The sequence below is a fragment of the Melozone crissalis genome, unplaced genomic scaffold, assembly GCF_028551555.1.
Source record: "Melozone crissalis strain CALT ecotype California unplaced genomic scaffold, PUWL_Pcris_2 ptg000006l_1, whole genome shotgun sequence".
Lineage (NCBI taxonomy): Eukaryota > Metazoa > Chordata > Aves > Passeriformes > Passerellidae > Melozone > Melozone crissalis.
Genome location: NW_026535784.1, coordinates 56,108,954 through 56,123,833, shown reverse-complemented (window position 1 = coordinate 56,123,833; position 14,880 = coordinate 56,108,954). Strand labels below are relative to the sequence as shown.

At 46.9% G+C, this 14,880-nt stretch overlaps 1 protein-coding gene across 4 annotated transcripts in view; it reads left to right on the top strand.

Annotated features, from left to right (window-relative positions):
* The window catches only part of SLC4A4 (solute carrier family 4 member 4), a 114,988-nt gene that overhangs the window by 21,161 nt on the left and 78,947 nt on the right, over nt 1-14,880 (top strand). For all 4 annotated transcript variants that reach the window (XM_054291495.1, XM_054291487.1, XM_054291510.1 and 1 more), the window contains exon 3: nt 9,461-9,640. In XM_054291495.1, coding sequence (XP_054147470.1) covers nt 9,461-9,640 — 180 coding nt within the window. The remainder of the gene's footprint in view (nt 1-9,460; nt 9,641-14,880) is intronic.

Below are 14,880 nucleotides of genomic sequence, written 5' to 3'. Positions count from 1 at the left end.
TAAAAAAGGGCATTTCTACTTGGGAAGGCATTGAGACATTTTCAGGGTGGGAAAATTGTCCCTTGTGCCCTCACTGAGTAAATGTAGTGTTAACAGAAACTGTTCATACCTGACAGAACTATGTCCCTTGGGCCTGCTTCCAGGGTGTGTTTAGTCCGTCCCTCAGGTGGCACCTCACCCTGGTCCTACACTGGAATGTGTTGCTGTGATATCAGCTGTTGACATTTGGAAATTACTCCACTTCAGCTCCTCCCTGCTGCCTGGACCCATGAGAGGGCTTGGAGGTGGATTCAGTGCATGTTAGTTAGGAGGAGTTGCTTGGCTAGAAGTGCCCAGAAACGTGACCTGGTGAGCCAGGGGATTTGCCTGGGTCTAGGGCAGAGCATGAAGGAAAGCAAGTACCAGTTGACTTTGCTGGGGGAAATCAGGAAGAGGCACTGCCCTGAGCCATGAGAGAGGACCCTTCCCATTCATTTAGAGCACTGCACGTTCCTTTCCTTGAAGGTAACACTGTGCTGCTGTAATGCCCCTGTGAGGAGTGCTGGTATGTGTGACATAAACACATTACTTAATAACCGATTTTGCAAGAGGGGAAAAGTAAAGCTCCACCTTATCCTGTGAGATAAGGTATTCTTGGCTCTCTGAGTGGAACTTCCCCCAGGCTTGCTGCCACCCTGGCTCTGTGGTGGGGTGAAGGATGCTGGATTTGAAGTCTGATGACTCAAATCAGAAGCAGCATACCTGTCCTGCCTTCAAATGATGGGCAAAGTAAAGGTTTCCATAGCACCTCTCAGCGCTGTTAGGGGAAGTTAGGGGAAACTTTTCCTGGGTCCTGTTATGGTTGTGTCATGTACTGTTGTGCTCTGCAGAGTGGCTAACCCAGGGATTTTGTAACAATGTTCCATAACTGCTTGTTCCATTTTAGCACTTTCCTCCTCCTTGCTTTCTATTCTCGACCCGGTTGTGTCATTGCATTTTGCTGGTAGAAAGCTGTGTGATGCCATAAGCCCAAGATTAGTCCTTGGTGGTTGGATCAACGAGGAGAGAGGCTAAAAGGGCAGAGCTAACTGTGAACATCTTTACCTGTATTAACAGCAGGCTGACAGTGGGAGAAATGAGCTGTATTTGCCCATATACATGCATTTCTTTTTCTCCTCTCATCCCTGCCCTCTGTTTCTGATCCATGACTGTAGGCAGACCCTCCTTCCTTTTCAGAAGTAACCAGATGACCTGTTTCATATCAAAGTCTTTAATTGCTTCTGAAAGAAATGTGATTAAAAAATTAATCAGGTAAAATCTGATCACAGAATGTGCTCATTAATGTTCTTTGGTACCCTTAATTTATATGTAGAAGCAAACCAGGCTGTGTTTTGCTTCAGTAAAACTGAACTAGGCTTTACTCCTGCAAAAGCCAAACTCAGAGGACTCAGGCAGTGCCTTTGTGCTCTCTTTGCAACCAGCATCTGGCACAATTTCCCTGTGAGGATGGTGAGGCCCTGGCACAGGTTGCCATGAGAAGCTGTGGCTGCCCCATCCCTGGAAGTGTCCAAGGCCAGGTTGGATGGGGCCTGGAGCAACCTGGGATAGTGGAAGTTGTCCTTGCACATGGCAGGGGCTGGAACTAGATGAGATTTAAGGTCCCTTCTGCCCCTGACCATTCTGTGATTCTATGAACTTGGGAATGGCAGGTGGAGTTTGGAACGCAGGGCTGCTCCACACAATTAAGTAAAAACAAGAAAGGTGGTTTAAATCTTCCCAGCTTTGAAACACCCTGATGAAAGATTTCAGGTCTTCATATTCTTTCCTTTCCAGCTTTAATTCCCCATGGAATCTCACTTTTCAGGAGAGTGCTTACTCTTGGCAGTGTCCAGCAGGTCATTGCATGGAATATTGTTCTGGTCATGTTGCTGTCCCTGCTCTGCTGTCAGCAATCAGCATTAGCTCTGAGGGTGCTGGGTAGGCTGAGGAGGTTTTTGATGGCCACCCTCTCCATGCTCAGTGAGAAAAGCTGCAGTCTGGGTTCAGAGGCTGGTAAATGACTTGATGTAAGGCAGCAATAAGCTGGCTGTGCCAGCACGAGAAGTGGAGGAAGCATTCTAAAAGCAGCTGAGTCAATAGCTGGCATGGTCTGCCCATGGTTAGGGAAAGGTGGTGGTTGCTCTGCAGTGGTAATAAGTTTTGTGCCAGCATGTGCTGAGCACGAGGTGAAGGAGTGGGTTTCCATACCATTCTGGCAGTGACTCGTTTTTCCCATCTCCAGTCAGTTTAGAATCACAGAATCATTGAACTTGGAACAGAGCTTTAAGATCATCAAGTCCAACTGATTGGAAACTATCATCAGTTCTCTGACCTGGCAGTGAAACTAGTTTTGTTGGGGCCCATGCCAGCTAGAAAGGTGGCCCTCACATGGCACCTTGCAGCCTTGGATGGGAACACCTCCTCTCATTTCAGTCAGGATTCAAGTCTAGGCTTGTTTGACTGTCTGTTCTCATCTTCCTCTGCCCAACAGCTCTTTTTTAAGGTACAATAACACTGGATATAACAGTTCAGCATGGAGATGACAAATCAGATACAGCCTTTGCTCATTTGCCAGATGTGAGTCCCAGATATGCTTGTGAGCCTTTCTGGATTTTTCCAGGACATTTAAAATGAAAAGGTAACCCAAAACATGTTGGTCATGTTGCCTGGGCTGGGGCTAGGTAACATCAGGAGTGTTGTTCCCTCTCCCACCTGTGCTTCTCATACCAGAACCGCCAAAGCTGGGCTTAACCTGGAAACTGGTGCTGGGGCTGTAGCTTGCTGGTTTGAGCATCCTCCCAGCCTTCCTGGAGGCCTGTCCTCTCCTTTCCTTCTGGTGATGTTCCTGCTCTGGTAGCAGAACACCAGACTGAAACAGAGACTGAGAAGGGGCACAGGGAACTCCTGCACTGCCTGAAGGAAATGTGTGCTGCTGGGGAGGTGTGGAGTGCCTCTGTATGGGCACCTCTGTGTGAGCCCTGTTCTGTTTGCAGCAAGGCCTTCCATCAGACACCTGTTCCAATTAAACTGCAGCCTTGGAATCGAGGGTCAGTTGCAGAGGGCTGGTTTGAGGTTTTTCCCAGAGAATGGAGGCAGCTTGGGATGCCTTAGTCATCATACCACAGCTCTTACTTCTGTTGGAGCAAGGTCTGACTCCTGCCTCTACCTGTGAGCACAGCTTGTACTCAATTCAAGTACAGCTTGGTACTCAATTCATTCAGTCTTGGTAATTAATGAGATGGAAATAGGAAAAGATTTTCAGCCAAGATCAGTTCTCTAGAGTGGTCTTTTGGAGCATTTTGGAAGGGGACATGATTTTAAAGGATGCCAGAAAATCCAAAGGTACTGTGCTTCCCGAGAGCTAAATGCAACAGTCCGGCACAGATCCCCTTCTCTGCCCTGTTCCTCGGAGCCCTCTGTTCTTCAAGTTTTCTTCAACTCTTCTTTCCATTGAAGCCAAGTAGTTCTGGCCAGATTAGATCAGATCACAGCAGGACAGGTTCAGTGGCTTTTATAACCTCTCACAGCTCCAAAGAAGAGAGAAAGAAAAGCAGCTTACAGGGCTGTGGGTAAGAGTCTCGCAGTGGCTTATGTAAAGCTCAGGGAGAATACCCCCACCACATGTTCATTGTTCTGTCTGAACAATGTCCACCCCTTCGTTCATTGCCACCCCCCCCGAATGACTTTGTTCCATCTGCACAAGCAGGGTTTCTAGGATCTTCAGGAAGAAAATGGAAGACCTAATTTTATTTTATTTTCCTGTTTAGATATTTTTTACTTGAATTTATGTGAGCTTCGTCTTTTAGAGCCATCCTGTTGCTCAGATCTAACTCATCTTTGCTGGAGTGGCGTCTGAATCTTGTTAGGAATCTGGTAGGTCCAGTCTGGGTCATGGATCATCTGTTTGGAACAGAGGAGTGCAAGCTTTAGGCAAATGGCTAGGTAGACTTCCCTTCTGTCTAACTATAGCTTTGTTACATGCTAGTGCTTTAAATCCTTTTTGAAGATACTGAAGTGCTAGAAGCCTGGTGTTACAGAAAAAGAGAAAAAGGTCTCCAGTTTTCCCCACCGTGTTCCCCTGCACAGCTCATTCCCTCCCCTCATAGGCATTTCAGTCAAGGACTACTGGTTAAGAGATGAAAGGGCAGTAATGCAAATATATGAAATGATCTTTGCACAAGTTCCCTCTTTGGTTAAGGAACTGCCTGTTCCTTGCTGATGGTGATCCTCGCTTGAATCTAAGCCATGAATTTGGGGTTCTTCTGTTGGAGCTGGTAGACTGGAAGAGATCCCTGATGTTTCTAATCTTGTTATGTCTTCTTTCCTTTTTCTGTGGCATAGTAGTTCAGGATTGTCTCTCATGAAGCCTCTGTTTTATGTTTTGCCTTTTCCTGTGTCTCCCTCATGGCAGACTCATCTCCTGATGGCATTTATCAGGAGACATTTATCACAGGTCTGTGAACCTGCAGCTCAGCCTTATGGTTGTTGTTCCCATCTCTTGATGGATTCATGCTGACCCTTCTCCTTGGCAAACCGCCACAACACAGAAGAATTGGTTAATTGCATACTACTGTTCTTTATAGGAGAAGGGATTTGGATTTGATCTGTCTCCAACTAGTGCATTCAGTTTTGTTCAGATTTCCACAAAGTGCTCAGTGAATCCTTCTGCATTTTCCCTGACTGATGGATTTTTACTTGCATGGAAAATTGGTCGCTGGAATACCAGCATGTTTTGAAAACCCCGTGGGGACTGGTGGGTGAGCCTGGGGGAACTGTGCTTGGGCAGGCTGTCTAGAGGTTTGGTTTTCCCTGGAGACTCAGTGTCTCTGTCCATGTGCATGAATGGGAATAGGACATGGCTCTTGCACAGTGCTGGGGAGGTCCTTGTGTTCCCTGTTTCTGCCAAGGTGTGAACAGCTCTCCAGCGTGGGGTGTCCTGCTGGCTGTGCATCCCATCCTGGGAGCGCAGAGCAGCTTGTGGCCTGGAAGGTGCAGCTGGGTGGGGTGCAGGTGCTGCCCCTCTGCTGCTGCCAGCACCTGTAAAGCCCTCTACAACCAGGTAGAGCTAAGGGCACCCGGCACGTGACGGCCTGGCCTTTTGTTCTTATTTCTTGAGCTGATTTGAAACTAAGCAGGGCTTAGTTTGGGACCTCGTTAGCGCTACTTTTAGTATCTCCCCTTTAAAATGGATCATCCCCCTGATTTATTTGTCCTTCTGAGCTGTGGGCTTTTTTTTGTATTGTTAATTTTCTTTGATTCTCACACAAAATGAGAAGCACCTTTTGCACGAACCCCAGGTTGGAAAAGCAGCTGCTCTTAAGCACACTGACCTGGCTGTGATCCTGGCCATGTCCTGGCTGGTGCCAGCTCTCTCTGTGGGCTTGGCTGTGTGCTGGCACCTCCTTGGGCACAAAACTGTGCCATCTTCTGCTGACAAAGCATGTGGCCCCTCTGGTGTGACTGCGGAGCAGATCTCTAGATGTTACATTGGGGGGGGGGGGGGGGCACCTGGGGCTTTCCATTCCATCTGGGAATAAGACTGATGGCTGGGATGTGAAAATGGACTGAAAAGGTCTCACCTTTCATGGAATCACAGAGTGGTTTGGTTGGAAGAGACCTTCAAGGTCACCTCTTTCCAACCCCATGCCATAAGCCTCTAAGTGACATGGCTGGGGCATCCTGAGCAGAGCCCATTTTTCAGGTGGCCCAAAATATCTGGCCAGAGTTGGTGGGGAAGATTTTGGCTTTGTGGCCATCAGTAACCACATGGGCCTGTTGCAGTCTGATCAGGTTTAATGTGACTCTCCCTGTTCTTTGCAAAGGAGTCATTAAAGGGATAAACAAGGGCTGGGTGAAAACTGCTAATGCTCAGCTTATTTTCAGTCCTTTATACTTTTTTTAATATTAGATTTTGATCTTGTTTTCTTCTAAGGTGCCAGCGTGAGATTCTTTATGGGCTGGTCTTACCACACTCTGAGTCTCAAGAATCCAGTCATGTGGAAAGGATTCCTTCTGAGATGCAGCAGGCAGACTTTATCCTTTGATTCCATAACTTTCAGCTCCTGTCTCCAAGTGACTGAGTTTTGGTTTTGCTGAGCAAAAACCATTCCCTAGTACCTTTTTAAAAAAAGAGCTAGTGCTTAAAAAAAAGAGGATCATAATCAAGTGATGTCTCAGAATGGTTGTGGTTGGAAGGGGCCTTGAGGATATTTAATTCCACCCCTCTGCCATGGGCAGGGACACCTTCCATTGGAGTGCTCCAAGCCCCATCCAAGCTGGCCTTGATGATGATGATGAGCAGATATTCCTGCAGTCAGGGAGGGTGTGCTGCATTTCACAGAACCTCAGCTGGGTGATGATACACAAGGGGGTTTTCATCAGTAGAGCTGATTCAGGGAGTCTCCCGTGCCCAAACTCCAAATCTGGGTGCTGAATCATGAACTTATTCAGTAGCTCTTAGTAAAGCAAAAGATGCTGTTTTAACTGAGTTTTTCCAGGGGAACCTCCCTGATGATGACTGCTTTTTGTTTTGTTAATAATCAGATGAAACGATTTTGGTGTGAGCTTGGGGCACAGTAAACATTCTCTGTGGTCACAAAAGTCAAAGACTTCAGCTACAGTCCGTGTAAGTCCAAAGCGACCCAGCCCACTGACACTGAGAAGAGAGCAGGTGCCACCGGGACCTGCAGCTCTGCATGTGCCTGGTACAGGTGGGGTGTGAGTGTTGTGACACAGACACTGGTGTAACACAGCGGTGCACACAGAGGGTGTGGGTGTCCTGGGGAGGGCCAGGAGGAGCTGTGCTGGGTGTGCAAGAGGGCAGGGTTGGGTTACCTGAAGTTTAGCACTCCGTGCTTCCCCTCCTCCCCAGCTGCAGGATCCTTGCAGTGCCTGTGTGTCACGTTGTGTTTCCAGGCACTGGTTCTCATGGGAAAGGCTGGCTTCCCCCGGTGAGTCGGAAATCTCCCAGGAGCCCAGAGCATTGAGAGTATGTGTCAATTGTTTCCTCCCAGGCGCTTTGAGAAGGGAGCCTTGGAGATTATCTCAGCATTTGGAACAATATAAACAGATGCCAAACACTTCAAGTACATGGGGAAGGAAAATGTTTTGGTTGGCCACCCTGAACGGTTGGGGGGTGGGGGCACAGCAAGGAACATTAAATAAGTCTCTGCCTTCAGACTAGGGGAAAGCAGCAAAGTAATGCAGATGTTTGCCTGCGTATATACAAGTGAGTTTCATATTACCAAAATCTGTGCTGTGCACACGTGGTCCAAAGATTAAAGAGATTGTCCAGTTCTGTTGGCAGCATATTAAAGTATTAAGACTGCAGGCTCACTATGATGTGTTTCTATTATCGAACTGACCACAGAATTCAAGTGATTCAAAGGGGAATGTTTAATACAGATGCCTTTTGCATCAGGCTCTTGGATGGAGTTTTGGGCGTGAGAATCCCTTGGGAGGGGCTACCACTGCCCTGTCTGTCTGGGGTCACCCCCACCCTCCAACTCCTGCTTGTGCTCAGATAAGATCTCCCCGTCCCTGTCCCTGTACTCAGGCCATCTGCCACGTTAAAGCTGATGTTTCCAGTTGCTGGAAGAGCTTTCTGGGTTTCCTTTGGCACGCAAGAGCTAAACTGGATCTTCACGTGTCTGTCTGGGAGGTCTTGCTGCAGATGTCTCTGTGGCTCTGCCCTTTCCCTCTGCACTGTGATCCCATTCCTCGGAGATGGCCATTCTGACAAGAGGCAGCAGACACAGGACCCTGTTATGTCACTATTTCACTGCCTGAGTTTGAACCCTGCTCAGCTCCAGAATCCTCTCTCTCTCATCTCTGGTAGTGTCCAAGGCCAGGTTAGATGGGACTTGGAGCAAACTGGTGTAGTGGAAGGTGTCCCTGCCCATGGCAGGGGCTGGAACAAGATGAGCAAACATGCAAAATAAAGGCCTCACAGCTGGCCTCAGGAGTGTGTGGAATTTGAAATGGCAAATCAGGGTTGTTTTTCATTGGCAAATCAGTTAGTTACAGAAATGGAGTATTTTGTGCCTGAATTTTCAGTTGTTCAGTCACCAAGACTGGATTTATCATAAAGAGGAATTAGAGACACATGTTCAGTTTGTGGGTCATTGATTCAGATGAATTTGTTTACTCAGTCTGTTCATCCAAAACTCTCCATTCGGCCACTCTGGGATTGAAATGGGGAAATCAAACTTGGTCCCAAGTACAGAATCCAGCTCTCATTTCTCAGGAGTTACTTTTGTAAGAGCTGCTTTTATAGCTTGCAGTGAGATGTCTCAATGATCTGGGCGGAGAAGACAACATCTAAGTGCTTTCTGTAAGCACAGGATATTCATCCCGAGCTGGCAGAAGTGCAGAAAGCCCTGAAAAGAAAACATTTCTATCAGACACAAATAGACACAACCATTAGCAAATGTAGTTGAAGTGCTTTGGTTTGAAATCCCAGTCTCAGTGCAAGGGCATCCTTGGGATTTACAGCCAACATATGAGATTTGGCACTTCTTCTGTTACTTGTTAATTTTTATTTTAGAAAGTGTCAAGTAGGAGTTTATAGGAGTTTGTGTAAGTAGTCCTTCCTCCTCTGCTGTGTTATCACAACACCCTAATGGTACTTAGAGCATGGACCTCTATAGTGGCACCTGTGTAAGGTACCTAATGGTACTTTGGCACTTGTTATACAGTGGACTGCACAGTCAAGTGATGTAGATTTTGTTGGTCTAAGCTCTTCAATTAAACTGAATCACTTGGCATGAGGTAGTTGTTAAGTTCAGCCAGTGTATTTGGTAAAACAAATGGAAAAATTAGTGTAGAATGTGTTTGAAAAGCACTCTGTTCAATATTACAGAATGAGTATGATGGCCTTCTGTGGGGTTTATTTTTGTATTTAAATGAGTCACAAGGACAACCGTTATCAGAGTCTGCACTGGCACGTGCTCTCAGAAATGATAGGATAAAAATACTTCTCCAAACGGTAGCTACAGAGCTCCAAGCTCACATCTGGAGACAAGAAAAACAGGACTAATTAACGTTAGGCCAGCTAAGAGAGATATCTCACTTGCCTTCTGGAGTGAAACAGGGATAGGACAAAGAGTAACGAGTTTAGACCAAAAGAGGGGAAGTTTAGGTTAGACATATGGAAGAAATCCTTCCCTGTGAGGGTGGTGAGGCCCTGGCACAGGCTGCCCAGAGAAACTGTGGCTGCCCCATCCCTAGAAGTGTCCAAGGCCAGGTTGGATGAGGCCTGGGGCAACCTGGGCTAGTGGAAGTGTCCCTGCCCATGGCAGGGTTTTGGAATGAGGTGAGCTTCAAGGTCCCTTCCAACCCAAACCATTGTGGGATTGACAGAAATGCAGTGTGAACTGTGCTGGCCCATGGTGCCCAGACTGCATAGAGCTGAAGTTAATGTTGGTGTGCTTGTGCTCCCCAGGTCACCACACCATTTACATCGGGGTCCATGTGCCGAAGAGCTACCGGCGGAGGAGGCGTCACAGAAGAAGAGCTGGGCACAAAGAAAAGAAAGAAAAGGAGAAAATCTCGGAGAACTACTCGGACAAATCAGACGTAGAAAACACTGACGAGACAAGCAGCAGCATCCTTAAACCACTCAGTGAGTACTGCTTCCACTTGTCAGTCCTTACAATGTTCTGTTCTCTAGGGGGTCTGCTCACGGAGGATGGAACTCGAGCCACAAAAACAATGATCTCACATTGCAGGGTTGGAGTGGTTTTACCCAGCTGCTGTGCTTGAAAAAGGCACAGCCCAGAGCAGACATTTCATCCCTCTGTATCACCTGAGTTGGCCCCTGAGGGATGCCAGGCAGGAACAGGCTGAATGTTTGAAAAGCAATTTGACACTGTGTGTAAAGAGATAGCAAGCAAGGGCAAAGACTGAGCAGTGCCTAGGTGGATCTATTGCAGCTTCTGCCCTGGCTCTGGGGCGTGCACATGCTCTGGAATTCCAGCACCCCATGGTTTCAGCCTCATGTGTCACTAACTTGCAGTGCTAACAGCTTCTTTCCCTTTGGTAATTAACCAGTTTTAGGTTTTGAAATCGAAACGGAGACTCAAGTGGAGCTTTGCTGTACGTTTGAGTATCTTTAGAGATTGAATGTCTAAATATTGACAGGCAGGTGAGATCTGTTTTGGATCGCCTGTGCCTCTATTCCCACCAGAATTGTTATGCAGAGGACAGTGACCTTTAGCTGGTGCCATCATTGTGCAGAGTCACAGGGTTGCATTCCCCTTGCTGTATTCTCTGTTGGCCACAAACTTGTCCTGAAATCTGGGAGATGGCTGCTTTGGTAGGAGCAGGGGGGAGATGGGAAGGCTGATGGGGTTGTGTATAGCAGGCCAGGCCAGGATGTGATATAGCTTAGAATATTCAGGCTAATTCCAGATGGCTGGAGCTTCATTTCTAAGTGGAAAAATGCTTCCTGTGTGTGAGAGATCCATACAACTGCATCTTGGATTGAAGAAATACATTCATTTCTCATTTTGAAGTCACGTTGCTGGGTAGTTGCTGTAGATAGAGACAGTAACATAGGGCAGGCAGATCAGTCATGTCTTTAGCCTGGTTACCATCTTCAGAGAACAGCACCTAGAAAGGAAGGCAAGTCATAGATTCCATTTGTTCTTCCCAGCTCTTGTTCCCTGGTTGTCCCAAAGAAGGTTTTTTGTCAGTGCTCAGATACCAGGAGTTGGTTTAACACCAAAAGACATAATTACTTCAAGAACTCAAATGTTTTAAACTTTAAACATAAAATGTTTATTTTCACACCTCTGTTCTTTAGCATGCAGGTTACCAGGCCTGTAGAAATTTCTTTTTTGATTCTGAATGTATCATATCCTAGGGAAATTGTTTCCATGGGCTAAGTGTGCCTGTGTTTGAAAACCCATTTCTTCCATCAGATTTTCATGTCCCATCAGGTTTTCATTTTGCCCATCATTGTGTCTGTGACATTTGAGGAGGGGTTTGTGGTGTTTTTTCTCTTCTGTTTTTTCTATGCAGGTGTAAGTGCAGATAAGAACATATTACTGCAAGTAAGAAAATGCAGTCTTCCCATCACTTTCCATCTGCAGTTTTCCCATAGGCTCTTCCACCCTGACCTCTTTGCACTGCAGATTTTTGGAGTGGAATTGCATGAATATTCCAGGTGTCCCATGCAGTAGCATTCATACCCCATCCCTGTGCCCTTTTCTCTGTTGTTCAGCAGCTCAGGTATCTGGATACTTTTCCAGGTCCTTGCAGGGACCTGCTGTTTCATGCTGGTGGCCAGATCTTTTTACGAGCTGGCTCAGTTATCTTGGAGCTCTGTAAAGGAGAGGGGTAGTTCAGATTACTGTCTTGAATTACAAGTTACCTCATATCCCTGGGCTTTTTCCTCCTCTGAAACTCCTGTCTTCAGAACTGACCTGAATTTTGTGTTTCACACCCTTTCTTTTGCTTTCTGAGATGCCTTTCTTTTCTCCCCACCAGCTGTGTCACACAAGTGTGTCTGACAGAAGCCCATTTCTCTCTGGGCAGCATGTACCAGTTCAGGCTGGTGTCCAGTGCTGGCAATCCCGGCAAGAAACCTCAGTTACAACCCTGGGGTTTTAATCTTCATCCCATAATAGGCATTGATTGAGGGATGGGTGGCTCAAATTCAGTTTCAAAAGAACTTTAGAAACTAAGAGCTGGAGAATATTGCAGAGCAATTTTAATGGAATTGGGAGAAAGCTGAAATGAGCTGTACTACGTATATGTAAGGCAGTCAGTAGAGAGTGTGGACTATCAGATGCTGAAATAGGTGTGAGGGCTGTGTGGTTTAAAACAAGCAAAATCTGGTCTGACATGAAGAAATCTCAAGCACTGTGAGTTTTGGTTCAACATATCTCATTTTAAGAAATTCTTAATTTATACAAAGAGCTCCTTCTCTTTGTTGATTTTGCAGTTATCACCTTGGCCAGTATTAGACACTTGTCAGTTCAGCTTGGGTATACAACTCGTGATTTAGTGTCTCTTCTAATACAAGGACAAGTATATAGAGCTTGATTTACAAAATCTTTAATAATGTAGTTGTTAAAATAATCTGTAGAAGTTCAGGGAACAATTTTGTTGTCCTATATATTGAGACCTTTGTTTTTCCTGAGTAGAAAGCTTAAGCCAGTTGTGATTTGGTACATCACTTGGAATTCTTGATCTGTCCCTAAGGACCATGAGCCTAAGCTTCAATATCTTACCTGAAAATAATTTCTCAGCTTCTTGGATGAAAACTTTGCAATTAGACTTAGACCAAGTCTGGGTTTGACTCACTGGGTCAAGCTGCTCGCAGCAGCTGAACCTGACAGAAAATGTCCATTGATACCAGCAAGAGAATAAACAGGTCCAGAAATGTAAATCTTCCCTAGGAAAGTTTTGTTTCGGTCCCAAACCACTCTATCTGTGCCTCTGTGTTTGGGAATTGGTGCAGTCTGGAAATGTCAGCCCTTATATTTTTTTTAACCTGTGTCCAGCTGAGCCAAACTCTGGTAGTTCTAGACAACCTTCAGCTCTCCCATCTGGAGAGAGCTGGGCAGGTGGAACGTGTACAGATCCATTTTATCCTAGGGAAATGAGTGCTTGGGAACCATGCCTCCTTCACAAATCCAGACAGGGATATTCTGACAGACTGAGGAGGAGGCAGGAAGGCAATGTTCCCTCTGCAGAGCCCTTTCAGGACATTCCAGGCCTGCGGGGCTGTCTCTGCTCTCAGGGAACTTAGGCATTCACGCCCTGCTTCTCAGGCAGGACTGCAGACGATGACAAATCCTCTTCCAGGTGAAACATCCCAGCACCTCTGGTCTAAAAGCACCTCCTGTAACCCCCTAGCCTTGGTTTCCATTTAGGGCCAGTCAGGAACAAAGGCTTTTTAGGCTCTGCCTCATGGATCAGCTGGTGCTTGTGTCAGCACAAAGAGGATGGTGCAGTTTGCTGCTACTTGCAAGGGATGACACAAGGGAGGAACAAGGAAGGCAGATGAAGTTTCTCTGAGTCCATTTCCCTCTTCCTCGTTCTGTACTACCGGTGTGCAGAGATTTTCCCATGAGGAAATGCATCTCCACTTGATCTGGGAAGGGGTTTTTTCTCATTGTCTGGTTGCCCTCCAAGTCCCTTTGGCTCACCTCCCTGGCCCAAACCCAGGTGTTGCAATACTTTACTGACTTTTTAAAACCCCTTGTGGTTCTGAGAAATTCTTACTTCCAAGGAGTTGAATTCTCTTAGTGCTTGCAGCCCTGAAGAGAGCAAAACCTGATTTTTGTCAGGTGTCAGAATGTTGCCATGTTGATAAATATAACTGCAGAATCTAAATTTTGGAATACCTAAAAGCAGGGGTAAGAGGACCCATATAAAGAGAAAGTGGAAGGATGACATGAGAGCTTTTTAAAGGCTTCTAGTTGGCTCAGAGAATTCCTCTTGCACCCAGCAGCAACAGTTCTTAATGGTTTTAGTAAAAATCCTCTCTTGAGCCCTCAGATGTGGGTTTGGAGGAGCACTTCTCCTGTTTGCAGGGAGTAATTTCATTAAGGTGCAGTTTGGGGCTTGTGCTGCCATTCTACATGGAGTGCATCTCTCCCAGTGAAGGTGAGGTTTTGGCTGGATGGATCAGATTTGCACTGGAAGCAGGTAAATTCCTGGTCCTGCTTCCCATCTTGGAGTGCCTGCTTTGCTGGAAGAGTTTATTGTGGGCAATGTCCCATTTCATAGGTGGCCCAAAGAAGTGATGGATTCCTCATCCCTGGAAGTGTTCAGGGCCAGGTTGGACAGGGCTTGGAGCAACTTGGGGTAGTAGAGGGTGTCCCTGCCCATGGCACGGGGTTGAATGAGCAGATCTTTAAGGTTCCTTAACCATTCTGTGATTCCCAGTGAGGAATGCCAGTCTGACTGGAAGGGTCCATTCATAAAAAGATCAAATTAATTCAACAAGGATATTTAGACATCTCTTTAGGAATGCTCAAGTTGGGTGTCTGCTTTGAAAGTTCATTAAGGCAGACGCTATAAATAGCAGGAGAGAGCTACAGGATGGAAATAAATGAACCTCCTTAGCAGAGCAGATGCAGCACAGTCAGGACTGTGCCAAGAGTTCTCTTTCTGTTCGTGTTACTGGATTTTTCAGCCATCCAAATTCTTTCCTGATTTTTCAAGACATGGACTAGGATTTTCCAAAAGCTTTTAGCCTCAGCTCACCTCAGTGAGAGCACTGACAGTAGCTGACAAAAACCAGGTAGGATGGCCAAAGCTTCATTGTTTTTGTATTGGCATTTTGCATAGGGAAAGTGGTCAGGGAGACTTTGCTGTGAGTAGGAGGGAATTTTGCTGGTTTGGTCTTTGAGAACTGCACGGCAGGCTCTGGACTGGTCCCAGGTGCTGGGGTCAGTTGGAACAGGCCTTGTTCTGCCCCTCCAGTAGTGCTTGGGTCCACTGTAGTGCAAGTGCAGAGATGAGTTAAGCACAGAGCTAATTACTGCTTGCCTTGCAGACTGCCCTCTGTGTAGCTGGGGCCCGCTGGGGCACTGGCAGGGTGCAGCTGGCAGTGTCCATGGGAAAGGCCATGGGAAGGTGCTTGGGGCAGGCAGGCTGGGGCAGGGCAGCTGAGGAGGTGCTGACACAGCCCTCGGTGCAGCCATTCCCACCCTGCCGAGGAGGGCTTGCGTAACACACAGAGACGCTGATCCTGGCACTGGTGGGATCGCTGTCTGCCCATCCTGCTTCCATGGTGGGTAGGGGCCTGAGAGCCATATGCTCAGAGGGGTTTGGCCGGGAAGGGACCTCAAACCCACCTCCTGCCAGCCCCTGCCATGAGCAGGGACACCTTCCACTAGCCAGGTT